The sequence below is a fragment of the Lathamus discolor genome, chromosome 13, assembly GCF_037157495.1.
Source record: "Lathamus discolor isolate bLatDis1 chromosome 13, bLatDis1.hap1, whole genome shotgun sequence".
Classification (NCBI taxonomy): Eukaryota; Metazoa; Chordata; class Aves; order Psittaciformes; family Psittacidae; genus Lathamus; species Lathamus discolor.
In genome coordinates this window covers 756,839-776,370 of record NC_088896.1, presented here as the reverse complement: position 1 = coordinate 776,370, position 19,532 = coordinate 756,839, and the positions used below count along the sequence as shown (strand labels likewise).

General features: G+C 53.1%; 2 protein-coding genes across 11 annotated transcripts in view; one reads left to right on the top strand and one right to left on the bottom strand.

Moving 5' to 3' along the window:
- The window catches only part of STX8 (syntaxin 8), a 122,148-nt gene extending 114,967 nt beyond the window's left edge, over positions 1 to 7,181 (bottom strand). For all 5 annotated transcript variants that reach the window (XR_010615818.1, XM_065693880.1, XM_065693881.1 and 2 more), the window contains exons 1-4: positions 7,077 to 7,181; positions 6,626 to 6,725; positions 2,938 to 3,032; positions 1,171 to 1,281 (exon numbers count right to left, since the gene is read on the bottom strand). Coding sequence is in view for 4 of the 5 variants with exons in the window: in XM_065693880.1 (XP_065549952.1) it covers positions 1,171 to 1,281; positions 2,938 to 3,032; positions 6,626 to 6,725; positions 7,077 to 7,093 (323 nt within the window). In the remaining variant the exon portion in view is untranslated. The remainder of the gene's footprint in view (positions 1 to 1,170; positions 1,282 to 2,937; positions 3,033 to 6,625; positions 6,726 to 7,076) is intronic.
- Positions 7,182 to 10,732: 3,551 nt separating this feature from the next.
- LOC136021440 (TBC1 domain family member 24-like) lies at positions 10,733 to 19,162 on the top strand. 6 transcript variants are annotated; one of them, XM_065693656.1, is made up of 8 exons: positions 10,737 to 10,926; positions 12,381 to 13,416; positions 13,697 to 13,855; positions 15,163 to 15,226; positions 15,906 to 16,001; positions 16,667 to 16,943; positions 17,806 to 17,912; positions 18,877 to 19,162. In XM_065693656.1, the coding sequence occupies exons 1-8, from the start codon at positions 10,833 to 10,835 to the stop codon at positions 18,955 to 18,957; spliced, it is 1,914 nt and encodes a 637-aa protein (XP_065549728.1). In that variant the 5' UTR covers positions 10,737 to 10,832; the 3' UTR covers positions 18,958 to 19,162. The 6 variants fall into 6 exon arrangements, with proteins under 6 accessions (XP_065549726.1, XP_065549730.1, XP_065549728.1 ...); XM_065693658.1 differs by lacking the exon at positions 15,163 to 15,226 and having other exon boundaries at positions 10,734 to 10,926; positions 18,877 to 18,969; XM_065693657.1 differs by lacking the exon at positions 18,877 to 19,162 and having other exon boundaries at positions 10,738 to 10,926; positions 17,806 to 18,040.
- Positions 19,163 to 19,532: the final 370 nt, after the last annotated feature.

The window sequence follows — 19,532 nt, the reverse complement described above, 5'->3', positions numbered from 1 at the left end:
CTCCCACAACCAGCCTTCCATGCGTAGCAAATTCAGCACTGTGTATCTGGTCCAGAACAAGTCCAGTGAATGGAGTGCTTTAGGAAATGCCTCCCACTTAGAAGCACAAGCTAAAAACTTGCAAAACGATGTATTTCTGTCACATGGCCCTGCTGCAGAAGAACAGTTGCTCTCTTCAGAGGCAGAACTCACTGTAGCACAGGGCAGCAGAGATGAGGAAGGTCTGCTCAGCCGCATTGTGTGACCCAAACCACACACAGCACCATGCAGGGCACACAGGGCAGAGCACAGCCCCTTGCATGACCCACAGCCAGACTAAAACGTCTGCCTGCTGCATCAAAGCTTTCCCCACATCAATAAAATAGGTGTCTGGGCCCAACATCTGCGATTCATACAAGGTTTACGAGAACATATACTGACATTTTTTAAAATACCAGGCTTTAAACTAAAGATTTACCAGTTACAGCCAACACTCAGGAGTCATTTCATTGACCATGGAAGTACAGCAAGCTCTGCAAACTCAGGGACTTAGCTCCACTTCTCTTCTGCACCTGCTTGTGCAAGTCCAGAGGAGGCCATGAAGATGGTATGAGGGCTGGAGCAGCTCTGCTCTGGAGCCAGGCTGAGAGAGCTGGGCTGGGGCAGCCTGGAGAAGAGAAGGTTCCTTAGGAGAACCTTAGAAGCAGCTCCAGTGCCTAAAGGGGCTGCAGGAAAACTGGAGAGGGGCTTGGGACAAGGGCCTGTAGGGACAGGCCAAGGGGAATGGCTTGAACCTGCCCAAGGGGAGACTGAGATGAGCTCTTAGGCAGAAGCTCTTCCCTGTGAGGGTGCTGAGGCGCTGGCACAGGGTGCCCAGAGAAGCTGCGGCTGCCCCATCCCTGGCAGTGCTCAAGGCCAGGTTGGACACAGGGGCTTGGAGCAAGCTGCTGCAGTGGAAGGGGTCCCTGAACTAGATGAGGGTTGGAACTGGATGAGCTTTAAGGTCCCTTCCAACCCAAACCACTCTGTGATTCTCTGTTAGGATACCATCACTAAAAAAAATATGTGATTTCTAAGCAAATGAAACAGCAGCTTCCTACATGTACATAAGCTCAATGGATGCATTTATCATTCCGTTCAGACACACTCAAAGCACAATCACACTGCTCACTTGAGGCAACAGTGCTGTACCTTATCACATCTGGTTCTGTGCCTTCATTCTTGTAAGATGCCTGAAGTTGTTTCTGTCGTGTGAGAAGATCGTCCACCAAATTCTGCCTCCTGTCCCCCTCCAGCTGTGTGCTGAGGATACTTGGTTAAGGACCAAACTTAAAAACACTTAAAAAATTTATTATATAAAATACTGTTATACATTCTTAAAATAAATCAGACCTCCTGATCATTAGAATTAACTACAGGAACTATTTCAACCAAAAAAAAAAAAAAAAGGCTGCAACATCTAAGAGAAGGACAGGTCATATTTTTCTGAACAAAATCTGCAGTTATTCTAAATGTATTTCTGGTTTACATATCTCAAAGAAGAAGTTTCCTGCAGGATCACAGAGTGATTTTCAGGCCACCATCTCAAAGTAACGAGAGACCAGGAAGGCTATCTGTTGCTAAATTAGCATGAGGATTATGAACCACATTTCCCCCTCCAAAATCCAACATAATTTTTCTTTCATTTATTATAACGCAGTCAATCTCTTCTATAACACTGACAATGTGTAACAGTGCTGCACTGATTAAGTTTGGGGGAGGATGAGTCTTAAAAGAGCTCCAACTTACACTATGATCATATCAAGAGGACAGGGCCAAACAGAACAGAGCTTTTACAGTCAGGAGGGTATTCACATCTTATTTCACAGGAGGCTCAGTACACAGACCAGGTGAGCAGCTCCCAGCCAAGTGCTCAGTAAACAAAAATTTACTGTTGCATGTTTCCATTTGAAATTCATCAGCAGAACACCCCAAAAGCTACTGACACAGCAGAAAAACAATCCATGCTGTACCTCTGAAAGACAAGACGCCCTGAAGTGCTGCAGCTTCCACATGGGACCTGTGTTTGCTTATTTTAAGAAATCTTAGTGACATTCTGAAAGACTAACTCTCTCCCAAGTACTGTTGAATAGATTATGCAACAGCTGAACTGATTTGTGCCTGTTTTCTGCCACATTTGTCTGCTTGAGAGCATTCCCTGGACAGGAAAGTTTTACCCTTAGCCATCAGCACAGCTCTCAGGGGCCTGTGCTCAAAAGGGATTTCTGCTGTAGCAAGCTTGAAATAAAACATTCATTCATTAAACCAGATTGCTGCTGAATACCTTCAGGGATAGAGGTGTACTTCTTTGACTCTTTATCCTTCCAGCATATGGAAAAAGCAGCAAATCCAAACCATGCCCCAGGGTAACACTGATAAAAGAAAACCTGTGATTTCTTCCTAAGGCCTGTTTTAAAGCATTTTGACACCATTCTGAAGATGCAGTTCCACTGCTCCTTAAGCCGGTCCAAGTCAGGGCTGCCACATCCCTGCCCACACCCTGAACAGAGCTTCATCCTTCCTTTCTGCCCTGGCACCCTGCAGGCAGCAACTGCACCAAGAGGTGCACATTTTCTGCCAGAGGAGTGAGCTGAGCTCAGAAAGCAGATAAGCAATGTCAGCACAGCACACAGGCAAGGCAATGGCAGCTCTGAGGTTATTCAGACCATGTCGTCAAGCTTCTCTCCAACACAACCATACCCAAAGCCCACCATACCAGGCGGCAAGAGGCTCCCAACCCTTCTTGCACTGTAGCTGCAACAACAATATTCAACAGGAGCACAGACAAAGTTCTAGTCAGAAAGTCTAAAAATGGAATGAGGGAAAAACCCGAACTGTGTGGCAGAGCAATTACAGCCTATTTTTTCCACTCTCTCCCACAATCCAGAAAGGTCAGTGAGTTGATGTTTACACAGATACATTTGGTGTGTTGACACGGCCCGAAGCAGTAAGTCCTTCAGCTGATCAATCTTCTCTTGGAGATTCTGCAGCGACGACCGGATAATCACATTGAGCTGAAGGGGAAGAGAAAAAAGTTTTTCAGTTGGAGTTATACTTGCATAAAATTTCATACTACTACATGCAGGTGACAACACATTTAACTTCAGCTGTACTGGTGTGAAGGACTCCATTCCAAACCAAGAGAGCCTGACTCAGACCCACAGGGGACCGGCACAGCCAACTGGTTTGGACTGCCTAGAAAATAATGAGATAAACAGTGCTGGTTTCACAAACACAGTTCTAATGCATGAATGCTGTTTAATATGGAGAGCTTTCTTTCAAGTCTTTATAAACATACTCCTTTGTATGGGCAAAACATTTCAGCACACTAATATTTTCCACTTAGTTTTCCAGTTCTTTTCTCTGATCTCTCATACAAATGCAGGCAGCAGCTTCTCCTGCCACCAAGTTTCTTTCCCAGCTCCCCAATTAAAGGGAAGGTTGCCGCAGGTTCAGACATGCCCTCCAATGAACTCCTCCAAATTTTACACTAAAGATCCCACAAGAAAATAAGATTTCCTCCATTTCCCTTCTCAGCAACATCTGATCCCGGACCCTTCCTCACAACTGACCTGCTCCACACTAGGATGCATCTGTTCTTACTGAAAAGATAAGTTAAGTCATTCACATTCTTCCCTGCTGCAAGCAAACCCAAGGCTTGCAGGAATCCTCCTCCTCCTCCTCTCTGCCCACCCATTCCCAACTTAGGCTGAAATAATCCTCTGGGTTTTTCCTCCTCAAATGGTATTTCTTTTCATTACAGTTATGTAGAACATACTAGGAAATAACACTGTAACTGCAATGAACTACGCAAGCAATCCTAATTAAGTCTTTATGTGCTTCTTGTTTACAAGACATCAGCCCTCAGACACTCTGTGTGATGAACTGCTAACAGAGCAGGAATATTTCCTTTGACTCGCCCTCTTGAAGATGCAGTGGCAGCAGCCAGACACCAACGTCTCTCTGAGCTGTCCCCATGCTGCAAGGATCCATCAGCTGAACTGCACTGATATTGCACAGGGCTGGAGCAGGAGAGCCTCAAACCCCTGACAACACCAGAAGTTGAAACCCCTGACTCAGTGACACTCATTCTCAGACACTGCTAAATACGACGACAGGAAGCAGATGCAACCACACTGAGACAGCCTCATGAGTACGCAGCCAAGATCCAGGCCCAAAGCAGCTGAACGCTACGGCAATGTTTCCAAAGCCAGGGTGAGGTGTATATGTTTTTAGGGCAGCTGGAGCCACGGCGCATCCTCTAGCTCTGCAGGCAGGTAATAAAAGGTCTTCACATTTCACATGTACTCACGGCCAGGTGGAAAATGATGTGTTTAACAAACCCAGCACAGCAAAGTAACAAGGTGTGTGTGTCTAACACACAGCCACCTGCTACACCTCTGGCCAAAAACTGCAGTGTTCTAACTAAAGATTTTGCTTCCATTTGACAAACAAAAGGAAACAAGAAACCAATGGAGTTGTAAGATCAGCTCAATAGAGCAACTCACCACCAGTGAAGTGCTGCTGGAAATCTTCCCCTACAGGGTTTTGGGTTTTTTTTTTTTTTCCATTTTAAATATTATCCTCTGTTTTTTGCTCAGCAGAAGGTGGTTTTAGCTATGCTCATGGCAAAATAGTGTGAAAAGAAAAACTTGTGTACATTCTCCCTACGAGGCAAATGTTGTACAAACACTTTTTCCTCCGTTAAAATATTCAGGAGTCACAGAATGTGACTGCTCAGCTGTGGGTTTCTCAACATGCATGTCTGTTATGAAAACAACCCTCTTATTGTTGGAAACTTGTTTATAGTAGAATCACACACTGGCAAATATCCATCTTTAACTGTTAATGGATTAAAGGCAAACCAGGCTCGGAAAACACAGGGCATGGAACAAATGATTTTATGAAGAAATAAGTCAACCATATAATGTTTCCATAAAACACAACCTCAGAGAGCTACGGGACAAGAATGGTTTCAAAGAGCCCCAATACAATATTTTGTTAGAGGGTTGGGGAATGCAGCACCAGCTGCAATGATGTAAATCGAGGACTTTGTGCCCTATGAACACAGACACATGAAACAACAAACATTTAATTAGTCTTCTGTTCCTTGAGCGTATCTGTATAATATCTAATTACTTGGGCATCTCAAAAGCAGGGCGTTGAACCACCACCTCGAAACGCTCCTCTTGATTCTACTGCTGGAGAAAATATTTCCCCAAAATTCCACCTATTTGCGCCTCCTGAAACCTCTTTTCAGTTCATGCCAAATTGGGGCATTCATTAAAAAGCAGATTATTGGACAAAGTCTGTGCAGTTTTCTTCTATGCATTTGCAAAGGAAATACTTCCAAAAGGACATCTGACATTTAGAGCTATCAGCAGAGACTGGCAAAGAGTCAGTGATCACGCAGCACATTACAACCCTGCTATAGAGAGGGACAGAGTCTACAAAATAAATCAGTGGGGTTTTAATTATGCAAATTATTACAGAAGACCAATTCAAGGGCTCACATGCCTTTTCCACTTAAGGCAGTCACGGGAGAAGTTAACGATATGATCCTCAGGGGGTGCGATCAAGCGGGCTCCTATGCTTCTGGAGGGGAAGAATGAGACTTTCAGTCCTAAAGAAAGCACACTCCTGAGAAAATTCTTATTTAATTCTTTTTAAGGGGAAGCGTGAAAAGCTGAAGACCATTGTATTTCTGGGTGAGCTCTAAATTTTGCTTCTCGTTCATATTTAACTCCAGGCTTACATTTTGTTAGAAATGTAGCTTTTAAAAGCTGAAAAATTAATGTTTCATCTGATTTACAACCACTACAGAAAGGAAGCAAGCCAGCCTTGTGGGGAAAAAACTATCTATGCAATACCTACACAGAAGGGAGTACACAGAAGCTGATGTGCATTCCAACATCTCTTAGATTCAGAATGTCTGGAACAGTTCTGCTCCTGGCAGCCACAGCCCTGACCCATCAGCAGTGCGTGCCCAACACTCCCACAGCTTTTCCTTCTCTCTTTTTGTGAAACCAGCATCACTGCATGCACAAAAGATTCATTAGCGTTAAACCCAAGATTACTGCTGTGACACTGAAAAGCCACCTTTAATTTAGAAACTGTATTGTTGCTTCCTTTATGAAAGTCTCGAAGAACACACCACTAATACTAGGTTCCTGACACCAAACAGAACTTTTTATCTGCAGATTCCCAGCGGGCAGCAACGACGGGCACAGACCAGGCCCTGGACAGAGGCAGGCAGCAGAGCGTCCCCTTCCGCAACGCACCTTCCAGGCAGCACCAGCTCCCCTTTGCGGCCAGGGAGGGGCGGGCTCAGGCCTGAGCTTCAACACATCCAGCTCCTGCCAGTGTAATGCTTGACCAGTACTGCACAGAATCATGGAATTATTTGGGCTGCAGGGACCTTAAAGCTCACCCAGTTTCCAACTCCCGCCACAGGCAGCGACACCTTCCAGTAGAGCAGGTTGCTCCAAGCCCCGTCCTTGAACACTGCCTTGAGCACTGCCAAGGACCGGCCATTTAGAACAGCTAAAAGCAAAACCCGGCTCACAACGTGCTTTCACAAAGCCCGGAGCCGCCGGCAGAGGAGTACCTTGGCCGAGCTTTCCCCGTTCCTCTGGCACCGGTTCCGCTCCTGGATTTTCTCAGCGACGTCCTGGGCGACCTGGCAAGTGGCATCGTACAACGAGAGCCTGCAGGCGAGAGCGCCGCGTGAGGCCCGGCCCCTGCCCGGCTCCTCTCCTCCCACCCCTAGCACGGACCCCGGCCCTGCTCTGCGGGGCAGCCGCGTGGTGCGCCCCAGCGGGGGAGAAGCCTCCGGCACACCGGGAGCTGCCCTGCAGGGAGGTGCCCCCCCCCCCGCCGCGCAGGGGCAGCCCTCGGCCCGCCGCAGCAGCCGTCACCGAGCGCCGCTCTCCCGGCACAGCGGCACCGGACCGCGGCGGCGGGGGTGCCGGGCCCGGCTCGCAGCGCCCCCGGGAGCAGGCACCGGTGGGGGTGCGGAGGGAGCAGACCTATCCGCGGCACCGCGGCCCGGCGCTCACCAGCGGTCCGGAGCCATCGCCGCCAGCACGGAAGAGCCCGTGCTTCCGGATTGGGTCACGTGACAACGGCGCCCGCTGAGGCACAAACCTGTCCGTGCGCAGGCACCGGGTGGGGGATTGGGGTCCATGAGAGGGGAGTGCGGATGTTGTATAGAGGTGCAGAGTGCGTACACGCAGAGATGCGGGAGTACAGGGTACGTGGTGCGCAGAGCAGGAGTGCAGAGGTGCACGATACGGATGTGCGGGATGCAGAGGTGCACGGTGGAGAGGAGCAGGGTGCAGAGCTGCAGGTCGCATGGTACAGGGTTGATGGTGCAAAGGCGCTGGCTGGGAGCCGTGGCTATCCTCAGCCTTGTCCTGACCCTTCCGCTGTTCCTGCCCAGGGGACCCCTCGCCCTGGCTGGTCCCAGCCGTGCCACGGCCCCACTGGGCTGTCCCCAGTGCTGCATGCCCCAGTTGCAGTACTGGGGCTGCTGTGCAAGGCCAGGGTGAGGGGCAGAGCCCTCACAAGTACCAACCCCTCTTTCCCAGATATCTCCTGCACTGACTGCATCTCCATGGCATCACCTTTAATCTACAGCCAGGGTCCCTTTGGGAACCTCTGGCATCTCCTGGGGGCTGATGGGACCCCCTGAGTATTTGATGCTTTCCCTAAAGCCCAGGGGGGTGTTCAGATTTTGGGAGCATGTACTTGGTGATGCTGGGGATGGACAAAGGCACAGGCACCAGGCTGGTCCCAGAGTGCCACACTCCTGCAGCTTTGCTACTGAGGAAGAAGGAAATTCTTTATATTCCCAATTTTCCATGTCAACAGCAAGCTTTGAACTTGGTGGCAGCTCCTCAGGGCACCAACCATCTCTTGCATGCAGCTTGCACCTCACTCAGGTGAATCACAGAATCAGCTCAGCTGGAAAAGGCCTTTAAGATAATCAACTCAAATCATTCCCCCATCGCTGGCAAGACCACCACTAACCTATGTCACTGAGGGCTTTGTCTACACAGGTTCTGGACACCACCTGGGAAAATGCCGTTGGGGCACCTGTGTGTTGCTATTGCAGTAAGAATATGGTCTGGATTAAAATGTACAGCTATAAGCATGGCAGCAGGGGAACCTGCACCCAAACAGTGCCAGGGGAGCTTTGGTACAGTGGGCTGGAGAACAACTGGAACAGAGAAAACCAGGAGGCAGAGGAAGTGTGGGGACACAGCCAGTGTTCGCCAGGCTTGGGTATCCCTGCACTCGCAGGGACCTGGGAATGGTAGGAGAGTGCTTTGGGTCAGGGGCAAAACTGCATCCAAACCCGTTGTGTCTTCCTGATTTTCCAGGAGCTCTTTTTCATCTTGCAGAGAAGCACAAAATACACTGGAAGATGCAAAGATCCAGCCCAACAACCAGCCCGGCTGCTCGGTGCTAGGGCAGTTTTCCCAGTCTCCGCAATTGTGTGTGATGACAGCCCTGGTGTCCAAGCAGTTTATTTCTGAGCAGTGAAGTCTGAAGGGATGAGTGCCAGGAAGTGGGAATCAATGTACGGCATCCCAGCAGTGTTATCCCTGTGTTACTGCACGCCAGGATCCCCACAGTGAGACGCAAGTTCAGAAAGGAGTGGACTTTCCTGTGGAAGAAGTTGGGGTTTTGCTGTGTCAGGGTAATAGCAGAGTGACAGGGGAAGACGAGGAGGCTCCGCGCCTGACGCCCCAGCGGTCACCCCTGGACCAAGCCCTGAGCCCCACCCTGAGCACAGCAACAGCCCAGAGCTGCATCTTCCCGCGGCTGGTTAGCAGCAGCCCGTTTCCTTCCCTTTCCCTTTCCTTTTCCTTTTCCCATTCCCTTTTCCTTTTCTTTTTCCCTTTACCTTTTCATTTCCCTTTTCCTTCCCTTTCCCTTTCCCTTCCCACTTTTCTCCCTCTTTCCTTCCCTTCCCTCCTCCCCTTCCTTCTTCATCCCTCCTTCCTTCATGATTCCCTTTCCAAATCCTCAGAATCATTCCCTGTCACTGCCCATCTCCAGACAACAGTTGCTGCCTCTCCTGTCCATGTTGGTGTCCCTGTCTCACTCATCCCTGTCCTCTCCAGCAGCAGCAGTAGGGCTTGGCTGCCAGGAAGCGTCGTAACTCTACTGGTGTTGACGCTGTCAATATTTGGGCTGCGAAGGGCTCTGCAGGAGTGGGCAGCAGGTGAGGGCCCACTTTTACAGCAGGCAGGGGACAGAGGGGCTGCAGGAGCATCCAGAGCTGCCTTGGCCCGGCAGGGAGAGGCAGCCGCTGAGGCAAGGACATGCTGCTGTACAGGCCTGGGCAAAAGGCCGGAGTGGGAGAGAGAACAAACAAGCGCTGGGCAGCAGGAGCCAGCGTGGGGATCCCCAGGAGCCCGGGAGCAGAGGGGCCATCACCTGCCCTTCGGGTGCAGCACGGAGCAGAGCCACACGTGAGCACAGAGACAGGCTCCGGGGGCAGGCTGGGACACAGCTCCCCGCTCCCTCCCACCCAGAGCAGCGCCCTGGGGCCCCTGCCGACACCTCCTCGGGCCCCCGGCACGCTGCGAGCGGGGGGAGCAGAGGGGTGCCAGGGCAGCGCTGCTCCCGTCAGATCTGGGATGAGAGAGGACGTGCTGCACCCGGAGAGGGGAACGTCCGCCCGGGGACCCCTCTTGCTCTGCACATGCTCCCAGGCCTCCGGTGCCAGCAGATGCTCAAGAGTGCCCTGTGGATGCAGGCAGACCCCACAGACCTGCAGGCAGGAGGTGAGGCAGGAATGAATGCCCAGGGGCTGCTGTTATCACAGGAGAAAAAATAATGATCTAGGTTTTTAAGGAAAAAAAATCTTAAAAATAAGGTGCTGGTAAAAATGCTCACGTTGAAGTGCAGCCTGAACTGTGAGCTCTCTAGGGAGCAATGTCAGAGCAGCGCAATGCTGCTGCAGCATCTTCAGCTGTTAGAGGGCACTTTTCCTTCAACTCAGCTCTTTTGTCTGGGAATACAAGGTACGGTTTGTAATTCTGCAATTTGTTTGGAGGCAAAGTCAAGTCAATCAATGACAACCATTTCAAAGGGGACAGATTTGGAACACTGAAGCACCACAACTGCTCCTGCAACTATCCCATTTTGTGCTCCCACTGAGCAGCGGAGTCCACTGAAGGCACAGGGTGCTGCGAGAGCACATCTGCATCACCCGAAATCTCCTCTGGTGGTTTTGCCATGTGCTGCAGCCCTGGCACACCCATCCCCAGAAAGCATCCCTAAAGGCACACAAGGTGCTTGCAGAAGGGCATCATTTACTCCTCGTTGCGCCTCTCTTGGCTCCTGGCACTCGCTGCTCACGTACTTCTCTGCCCAATTTCCACAGGACCATCCAGCAGGAAGCGGTTGTAAACCTAGTCGCTCTGTTGATGTTTTCTTGGTTCAAGGACAGGTGATTGCATCACAGCCCCGGCCCTCACTGCACCCTTTCTGCCCCATGACGCTGGCCAAGGGAGTGACCCCCAGAGTGAGAAAGCGGAGTTTATCCTTGGGGATAACAATTATTAAGTTCAATGGCCGTGTTGCTGGTTTGATGGCTATCTCATCCCACGGCCTGTTTACATCCCCGCGCCGGCAGGCCGTGAAGCTGGGGCAGGACAGGGTGACGCGGACACCGCTCCACCCCTCACTCTGTTTACACCAAACAAACACCCTGTGCCAGCGAGCTGGTGCCCACCTTAAAAGTGAGGGCAGGGGACGGGGACAGGGGACGCGGCAGTGGAAGCACCGGAGGCAGGGCCATGCTGCAGTTGGGGCTCAGCCTGCCCCGCTCCCCTGGGGGGGCGGATGGCGGCTTCCCCTCGGACGAGGGCGATAACACCGGCACCAGGGAAGGTGAGTGAGCTGCAGCCGGGCACAGCCGCACATCTTGTGCTGGGGAAAGTGCAGGAGGCTCTCGCTGCCCCACGAGTGCCAGGGCCACATCGCAGAGGAGAGGCACTGGAACAGACCCAGGTTTTCTTCCCCAACACCCCCAGTGTGTCCCAGAGAGGGCAGAGCTGGAGCCAGCTGCCAGTACCCTGGGCTGGGCTTGGGTTGATGCTTCTCGGTACCTGGGGCCAGGGAACATCCTCTTGATGCACCCAGCTGTGAGGCCAAGCTGAATCTGGGGACCACAGCAGTGCAAACAGCCCTGCTTTGACCCGTGTTTTAGCCTGGTTTCTGTGACTAGAACCCATGTGACTGTATTCAGGGACTGTCTGTCTTCAAAGCAGGGTCAGGCTGAGCAGCAACCTGTTGAAACTGCTGCCCTTGCCCTGAACCAGAATTGAACCTGATCTGCTGGTTTTGCCGATCTTGAGCAGGGGCCAAACTGAGCCTGAGAGCAGGAGCCAGAGCTGGACCCCCTCAACGTGCCACCACATGCTGCCACACATGCAGCACATGGAGCTGGGACCGTGCTGTCCCCACATGTCCCTTTTGGGCCAGGCAGAGAGGTCTGGTCAAATCCATTCTAGACTCCCCAGCCCAGCTGAGCACATCCAAGATAAATCCAGCAGAGAACTGATGGGTGCACTAATCGACTTTATCCTTGACAGTTAATCACCGCCCAGCAGAACTCATCCACACAAACGTAAGTCCATGTGCAGGGTCTAGAGCTCAGCTCTCTCACAACCCCAGGGAAAATGCTGCTCACTTTTCTCTAGGAGGAGCCCAAACTCCACTCTTCCCAGATTAGGGCTCATGGCTGCACAGTACAGGAGACAGGGGTTTCATGCAGACCTTCTGTTTCCAAGGGGCTTCCAGCTGCTCGCCAGCCCCTGGATGGGTCTCTCCAGGTGCATGGGGGCATGCGGGAAACAGAGACCCTTTGGTACCCAGCAGCCCATCTCACACCTATTGGGGACTCCTCTCACTGCAGCACCTTCTCTCCTGCACCCGAGCAGGCCTAAGCTGTCAGGAGTCTTTGGCAGGAGGCAAAGGCCTGAGGCCACCTTGCCTGCTCTGCCTGGATACAGGTTACAGGATGGGAAGTCAGGAGCTTTTGAAGGGGTGCAAAGCCTCTCATAGTGTGGAGAAGCAGCTCTGACACCCAGCTGGCGCATGGCCTCACACTTCCCTGAGTCCCTCAGCCAGCGGTTTCACCAGGACCTGAGCTGATGTGAGTAGGCAAGGGCAAAGTGAGCAGCTCCATCAAGGCAAAGCCCCCTGAAAACCTTCCCATTGCACTGGGGATAACTGTTGAAGTACAAGGTGTGGCTGTAGGACTTCAAAGTGCCATCAGCCAGGGTGAAGTGGTGCCAGCTGGGGAGGTGAAGCGTGCTGAATAAACGGTCTTTGTCCTACAGAGATATTTGGCTCATCACCGGTCACCGTTGTGATCACGTCAGAGGCTGACACCTGGGACATGGACATCTCCTCTTGTCTGGGCTGTGGACAGTTTGTGGATTGGGATAGGATGCCAGACCCAGAGCAAGAAACACATATCCCCCGAGACATCCTCAGCAAGTCCCCGAAGGAGCTGAAGAAGCTGGCAAGAGAAGGGTACTGGGCAGTGAGCCGTGCCCTCAGAGCTCAGGTCTACCACCAGCTCATACAGCAGGTCTCCTGCCGGCTCGTCACCCCAGATGCTCTTGTCTACAGGGACGTAGCGAGCCGGCTCTTTGGGAAGATGAGTGTAAGCACCTACCCTCTGCCCGAGTTCCTAGAAGGATGCTCCATGCCCACATACTGCCTCAACCCAGAAGGCGTCACTGCCTTGAAGAAGATCCTCATCTGTGTTGGCAACCTTTTCCCTGACATAACCTACAGCCCAATCCTCCCCTCGCTGGTGGCTCTGCTGCTGCACTACAGTGAAGATGAAGCCCAGTGCTTTGAGAATATCTCGCGCCTCATCGCCAGCAACTCTCCCCACACCAGCTACATTGACCAGTCCTTCCTGGCCCACCAGGCCTCCTGCATGACTTTTGGGGATCTGGCCAACAAGCACTGCCCAGCAGCCCACAAACTCATAGCCAGCACCTCTGAGAATGTCTTTGAGGTCTACTCTGAATGGTTATCATGGCTCTTTCATGACCTCCCCTTCAATTACGCCATCCGTGTCTTTGATGTCTACCTGCTGGAGGGGCAGAAGGTCCTGTACCGCATTGCCCTGGCCTTGCTGAAGCAGTACAGGCTCTCAGTGACCTCCACCGAACTGGAGGGGACTGACATCAAGGCAGATCTGCAGGCTTTCGTGCAGAACATTGCTGAGCATGTAACTGTCGACAAACTCCTAGAGAGAGCCTTTGGCATCCGGCTGTTCTCCCGCAAGGAAATCTGGCTTCTCCAGATGGCCAACAGGAAGGCGTTAATGGAGAGGGGCATAACCATGGTGCAGAGCAGGTAAGGAGACCTCTCTGTTTGCCAGCTCTTGGGGCTAAGTAGACAAAATATGAGTTACAGTGGAGATACAACATGTGGGGAGCTTCAGGTATCTCTGGAAGCTTTGGCAATGCTGGGTGCCTCACAGCCGCTCGTGGGGGACCCTGTGAGGAGGCACTGAGCAGTCAGAACTAGCAATGTTAACAGAAAGCTCATGATGCAAAAAGCGTGTACGGGGTCTGCACCCCCAAAAGCCAACAGCACCCCAGCTTGGCAGTAATGCATGTCCTCCTTCGCACAGGCAGTCCTTCCACCTGGCCATAGACATGCAGAACTTCAGCTCCAGCACTGTAACGGCTCAGGAGATGCGCATCATCTGGTCCTGGATCCCTGAGCGCTTCTCCCTCTCCCCCCCATTGCTGCTCTTCTCCACTTCGGAAGACGGGTGCAGCCTGCAGAGGTAAAGCATCATCTGCCCATCAGGTCAGATCGGGGCAGATGGGAGAAGTGTAACACTGGGTAGAGGCTGTTGGTGTAGAAAGAAGCATGTAGTGTCTCTGGGGGACTTCTGTGGTCTCCTGGGGACTCTCTCGTCCAAGTCCAGCCAGGACACCGTTCCCAGGGCTCCAGCTCCTTCCCAGCACCATGGAGCACAGGGGAGCTGCTGGGTGCTGCAGTCACTGCTGCTGCTCAAAACTGAGCTAGAAAATGAGTTTGCCGTTGAATTCCCAAGCTGTGAAGCAGCGAAAGCCTTTCAGTGGGCTGAGCCTGCCTTTGCACAAATATTTGCAAGCAGGAAACCCAAGCCTGCTCCTCTGTAGAAGCACATTAAGCAGAGAGGTTGCACTCACAGAGCAGGCCGAGCTGATGGCAGGGGCAGACAGTACATGGACACATCCGTGCAGTGGGGAAGACATCAAACCCTCTAAAAGCAAGCTAAGAGGGCCCAAGTGTCATGGCCAAAAATGCAATAGAAAGACCAGTGTCAGCACTGGAGACAACCCAGGGCCCAGTGACACCCACTGCCATGGCCAAGGAGCAATGGGTGTGGTGGGAAGTGGGATCATCCCAGTGCTGCAGTGCAGATCACTGCCGAGCGGGATGGATGCTGTCCCGGGCTGGGTGCTGCCCATGCAGCTCCAGCTCTCAGGGTGGTGGTTAACGGTGGGGCTGTGATGGGAGTATCTTCATTAGCACCACAAGCATGCTGCCCCGGCCCCAGAGAGGCAAGCAGACAACCATGGCACAGCCCTGCACCTTTCCAAGGCAGCAGTGGGGTGCCAAACCCAGATAATGAAATACATCCAGATTAAAAGCAAGCTCATTTGGTAAACTCCCCCCATGGAGCATCCCCCTCAGCCTGGCGCCTGAGGGTAGGGTGGGAGGATTTAGTGTTTGGATGTATCTGAGCTATTACCTGCTTCACCAAGCAAAAGCAATGAGAATTCCCATAAGCCAACTCCCTCTGTTCCTGCACAAACACTGAAGCTGCTGAAGATACAGTGTGATGAGTTTCTTCCACAAGCTCCCCTGGGCCAGCTGCCAGCACAGCAATAGGCTGAGAAGAGCCACCGCCGCTCTCCACTGCCCTTTACAGCCTGGTGTTCACCACATCAATAGGCTGAGAAGAGCCACCGCTGCTCTCCACTGCCCTTTACAGCCCGGTGCTCACCACATCAATAGGCTGAGAAGAGCCACCACTGCTCACCACATGCCCTGTCCTGCATCTCTCCCCTACCTACCCAGCCTCCTTGTTCACCTCTGCAGGTTTTACACATGCTGTGAAGGCTACGAACCAACGGTGCTGCTTATAAAAACCACAGAGGGGGAGGTGAGTATTCAGGTTAGATATAAGGAGGAAGTTCTTTACTGTACGGGTGGTGAGGCACTGGAATGGGTTGCCCAGAGAAGTTGTGAATGCTCCATCCCTGGTGGTGTTCAATGCCAGGCTGGACAGAGCCGTGGGCGATGTGGTCTAGTGCGAGGCCTCCCTACCCATGGAGGGGGGCTGGACCTGGATGATCTTAAGGTCCTTTCCAACCCTAACTGTTTTATGGTTCTAAAACAGGCGACCACCTTGCCACCATCCAGGGGCCAGCTGAAGACAAGGGACTCATAGGCCCCTGTCCACAGCCTGATGCCATTCAGTTGATACAATGCTTTGAGGCACACATTTACTGCTTCCTATTGCCGGGAGCTGGACAGGGCCCAGCAGGAGGCTCAGCACCATCAGCCAGCACGCAGCTCCCTACGATTGCTCTGCTGCAGAAGAGCAGCCCCCAGACCCCACAGAGCCGCCCCTCAGGCACTGAGGCTGTGTGGACTCACATCCAGGGCAGCAGTGACCGGTCAGTGCAGGACGTGGCTGGCACAGCAGAATCTGGCTCTCCAGTTCACCCGGGGAACTCACAGGGCTCTTGTCCTCCCGCACGTACGTGCAAGGGCTGGTGGTGGTGCTTCTGGAGCTTGCTCTGGCTCCGGTGGCTGAACCCCCTGTGCTCTCTCTCAAGGTGTGCGGGGCATTTCTCTCCTCCGACTGGAGCGAAAGGAAGAAGACTGGGGCAACATCCGGCTTTTTTGGGACAGGGGAGTGCTTTGTGTTCACTGTAAGTCCCTATTGTTTCTGTGTTTCTGCTTATGGGTCTGTCTGTCCATTACTTTTTCCTTTACCCCTCTGACAACTCAGGGCACGGTAGCACCAAGCTGCTTCCCTGCCATGGTCCCACCGCTGCCTCTTAGCTCTGGCAGGAGGCAGAAGCACAGAAATTGCTGTGCTGGATCAGAGCAAATGGGGAACAAACTCCTGCCTCATGGGAGTGGGCCGAGCCCCTGAAAGGTGCAGCAACCCCAGTGGGTCTTGGAGCACCTTCCAGATGGTGCAGGGCAGTGTGCATGGCAGGGCTAGGTTCTGCCCTGTTTGCTCAAGGCACCTCCTGGATGGAGCTATATTCCCAAATCAGCCCCTGTGTCCCTTGGAGGGAGCAGGCTGAGCTGGTCCAAGAGTTTCTGGAGCAATGTCTAGCAGTATCCCACCAGTGTCCATCCAGCATCCACCCACAGTGTAGTAGTGCAGGTTTGCCCATCTCCAGCAGCATCAGGCAAAACGAAAACCAGCTTCTCAGCCAACTCCAGCACAGCGCTGGCACTGCCAGGATGCCTTGTCCCTTCCTGCCGCAGGTCTGGACCTGGCATTTGGCTCCCAAACCACCTGGCCTGCCAGCACTGTCTTCCCAAGGACAGGAGGGCTCACCACATTCCTCCTGCTTTCCAGGTGCGCCCCGAGATGGAGAGGTACGAGTGGGTGTTCATCAAGAAGCCAGAGCTGGCCAAAGCCGTGCCACGCTCACGCCAGCGGTCACCTTCCCCCTCTCCTGCATCCCTCCTCAGCTCCTTCCCGGACGGCTGTAGCACCAGCTCCAACCATCTCACCGTGCCCATGCCACAGAGGAAAGGCCGTCTCTCCCCATTTCTGGCCATCAGGCATTTCCTTCTGCCTTCCAAAACAGCCTCCATGTTCATGTGCGGGTCACGGGAGGGGATCATTATCGGTAATTACGGAATGGTGGACACCCACCCACTGCTGCTGGGGCTGAAAGGGCTCTGCTCCAGATTAAAATCTGCACTGTCTCTGGAGGCCAAGACCTCCTGGTTTAGGACATCAATTTAAAGTCAAGGAAGATGAAGTCAGCAGCCTCTTCCTAAAATTAGCAGGAGGGTGCAAAGCTGCACAAATGCAAGGATGCTCCTTCTGAGAGCCCCTTCTGAGGGGCTCTGCTGGCTGAGGAGAAGCACCATAGCACAAACCTCCTGGTGAGGTTTGCACCCTTGAAGCTGGCATGTCCTCTCCCAGCCCTTCCCTCTGCTTTCTGGAGGATGGAGAGGAGGTGCAGGACAGGATAAGCCCAAGGAAGGGCCAGGCATGGTCACCGGGGCAGACACACCAGCTGCCTGCCCGTGCTGCTGCCTCCCAGGTCAGGCTTGGGCACAGGGCTTGAATCTTTGTGCGGGCCACCACCGGGGTGGGTTGGCAGAGGACCATAGCAAGTCAGAAATGCCTGCAGCACTGTCAGCTGCCTCTGCCCCCATTCCAGCCCTCAGGAGCGTGATCAGGGCAGGCCTGGCTGTGGTGTTTCAAGTTTTCCTTGTTCCCCAGCCCTCAGTTTAATAATTCAGCCTGTGCTACCAAGACAACCTTTCGCACTGGCTGCCTGGCGGAGCGCTCTCCAGGCGCTCAGCCTCCACACTGGAATCCCAATTGGCAAAGAAGGCAGCTCAGGGCATTCCCATCCCAGCTACGCACTGTGTCTGAATGACAGGAACCCGAGAGATGGGCGCAGTCCTGAGAGACCTCATCAGCTGGGCAGCAAGGTGGGGGAGCGCAGATACCAACCATCCTGTTTGCTTTTACAGGTGGAGGGGGAGGCCAGGCTCTGTCCCTTGATGCCAACCTGCTGTGGGGGCGCACGGAACACTGCGAGACCTTTGACAACCCTCCGCTCTGCCAGGAGAACTTCAAGGTGCAGCTCTTGGAAGTGTGGGGCTTTCAAAATGTCTAGGTCCTGGGGGAGAGAGCCCCTCACCACAGCACTCATGGGGATGGGGACCCCTTGCCATGCTGGCTGCCACTGGCCTGCCTGCTGTGGTCTCTGCCAGCAGTGCCGCAGGCACCTCCACGTGGCATCCTCCCCTTCACAGTCAGCTGAGGTGGTGTGGAGTGAGGGCAATGTGGTGTCAGGAACAGGACTGGGGGTGCTGCCTTTGAGGACATCTGAGGTCCCTTCCTGCAGTTTAGACCCAGCCTGCTCCACCCAGTCTATCCCAGTTCAGGATGCTGGAGGGGAGCTAAGCCAGTTCAGTGTTTCTCACACCGTGCTGGCCTGTTCATAGCTTGGAGCTCAACAGCAAACCAGTGGTACAGCAGCACAAAGTGGATTTTATAGGAATTTTATGCCTAGGCAAAGTCCAACACCAAGGTACAAAGCTCACCAGAAACACTCTCAGACTCCACTTCCCTCTGGTCCTAAGCCCATCACCACACAAAACTCCGTAGCCTCTGCAGGTTACCAGGACTCTCTTTGTCCATGGTTGAAAATGCTGATCAATGATTAGCAGAGTCCTGCCTGGTGTTCATAAACCGGCAGCCGACAAGAACCTCTGCACCTCCTTTGTCATTTTTTTTATTAAACTGAAGATCTCTATTCACCATAAAGGGCTGATGTGAGACTGTGAGCAGTGAATATGTGTGAGCCTTGTCCAACATGCCCTGACTACCCAGGGTCAGGGGGCCCCTTGGACAAGGACAAGGGGAGATGTGCATTTTCAAACATGAAATATGAATGCATACGCGTAGCTCAGTCAGACAAGGCTGGGTCAGACAAGAGTTGCCTCACGGGAGGGTCAATGACCATAGAGAGATCATCCTGGCTACAGGATGACAGTGTCTCCCACATCCAAATACACTTTCCTATTCACCTGTTCCAGTTCTTGAGCTGTTCAGAGGAGGAGCTATTGTTGCTTTGGTGCCTGCTTTCAGCAGTGGCAGGAGGATGTGGGCAGGAGTAGGCGATGGCAGCACGCTCACGCAGTGCCAGTCCTGCGGCAGACCGAGGAATTGCTTGTAGCCTTCAAGGGGTATCCCGGAAAGACGGGGACGGGAGCCACAGCCTTGCGCACCCCTGTGGCCAGCCTTCACCCAGAGCTCGCGTGAAAAAGCACCGCGGAAATGCCTCCTTCCCTGCAATTAAAGAGCTCTGCTAGCGTGTCCTAACTCTTTCTTTCTTTCTGTGATCATGTACGAGGCTTTCTGCCTGGCTGAAAGGTACCCACGGGAGTCCCTTTCCCTTCATAGAATCACGGAATGGTTGGGGTTAGAAAAGACCAAAAGCTCCTCCAGTTCCAACCCCTGCCACGGGCAGGGACCCCTTCCACTGGAGCAGCTTGCTCCAAGCCCCTGTGTCCAACCTGGCCTTGAGCACTGCCAGGGATGGGGCAGCCACAGCTTCTCTGGGCACCCTGTGCCAGCGCCTCAGCACCCTCACACCCTCACCCTGCACCAGAGCGGCTGGGCTGGGAGCTGGGAAGGGGGTCCCAGAGCCGGTGGGTCGTCTCCAGCAGGGATTAAACCTCGGAGCAGGTAC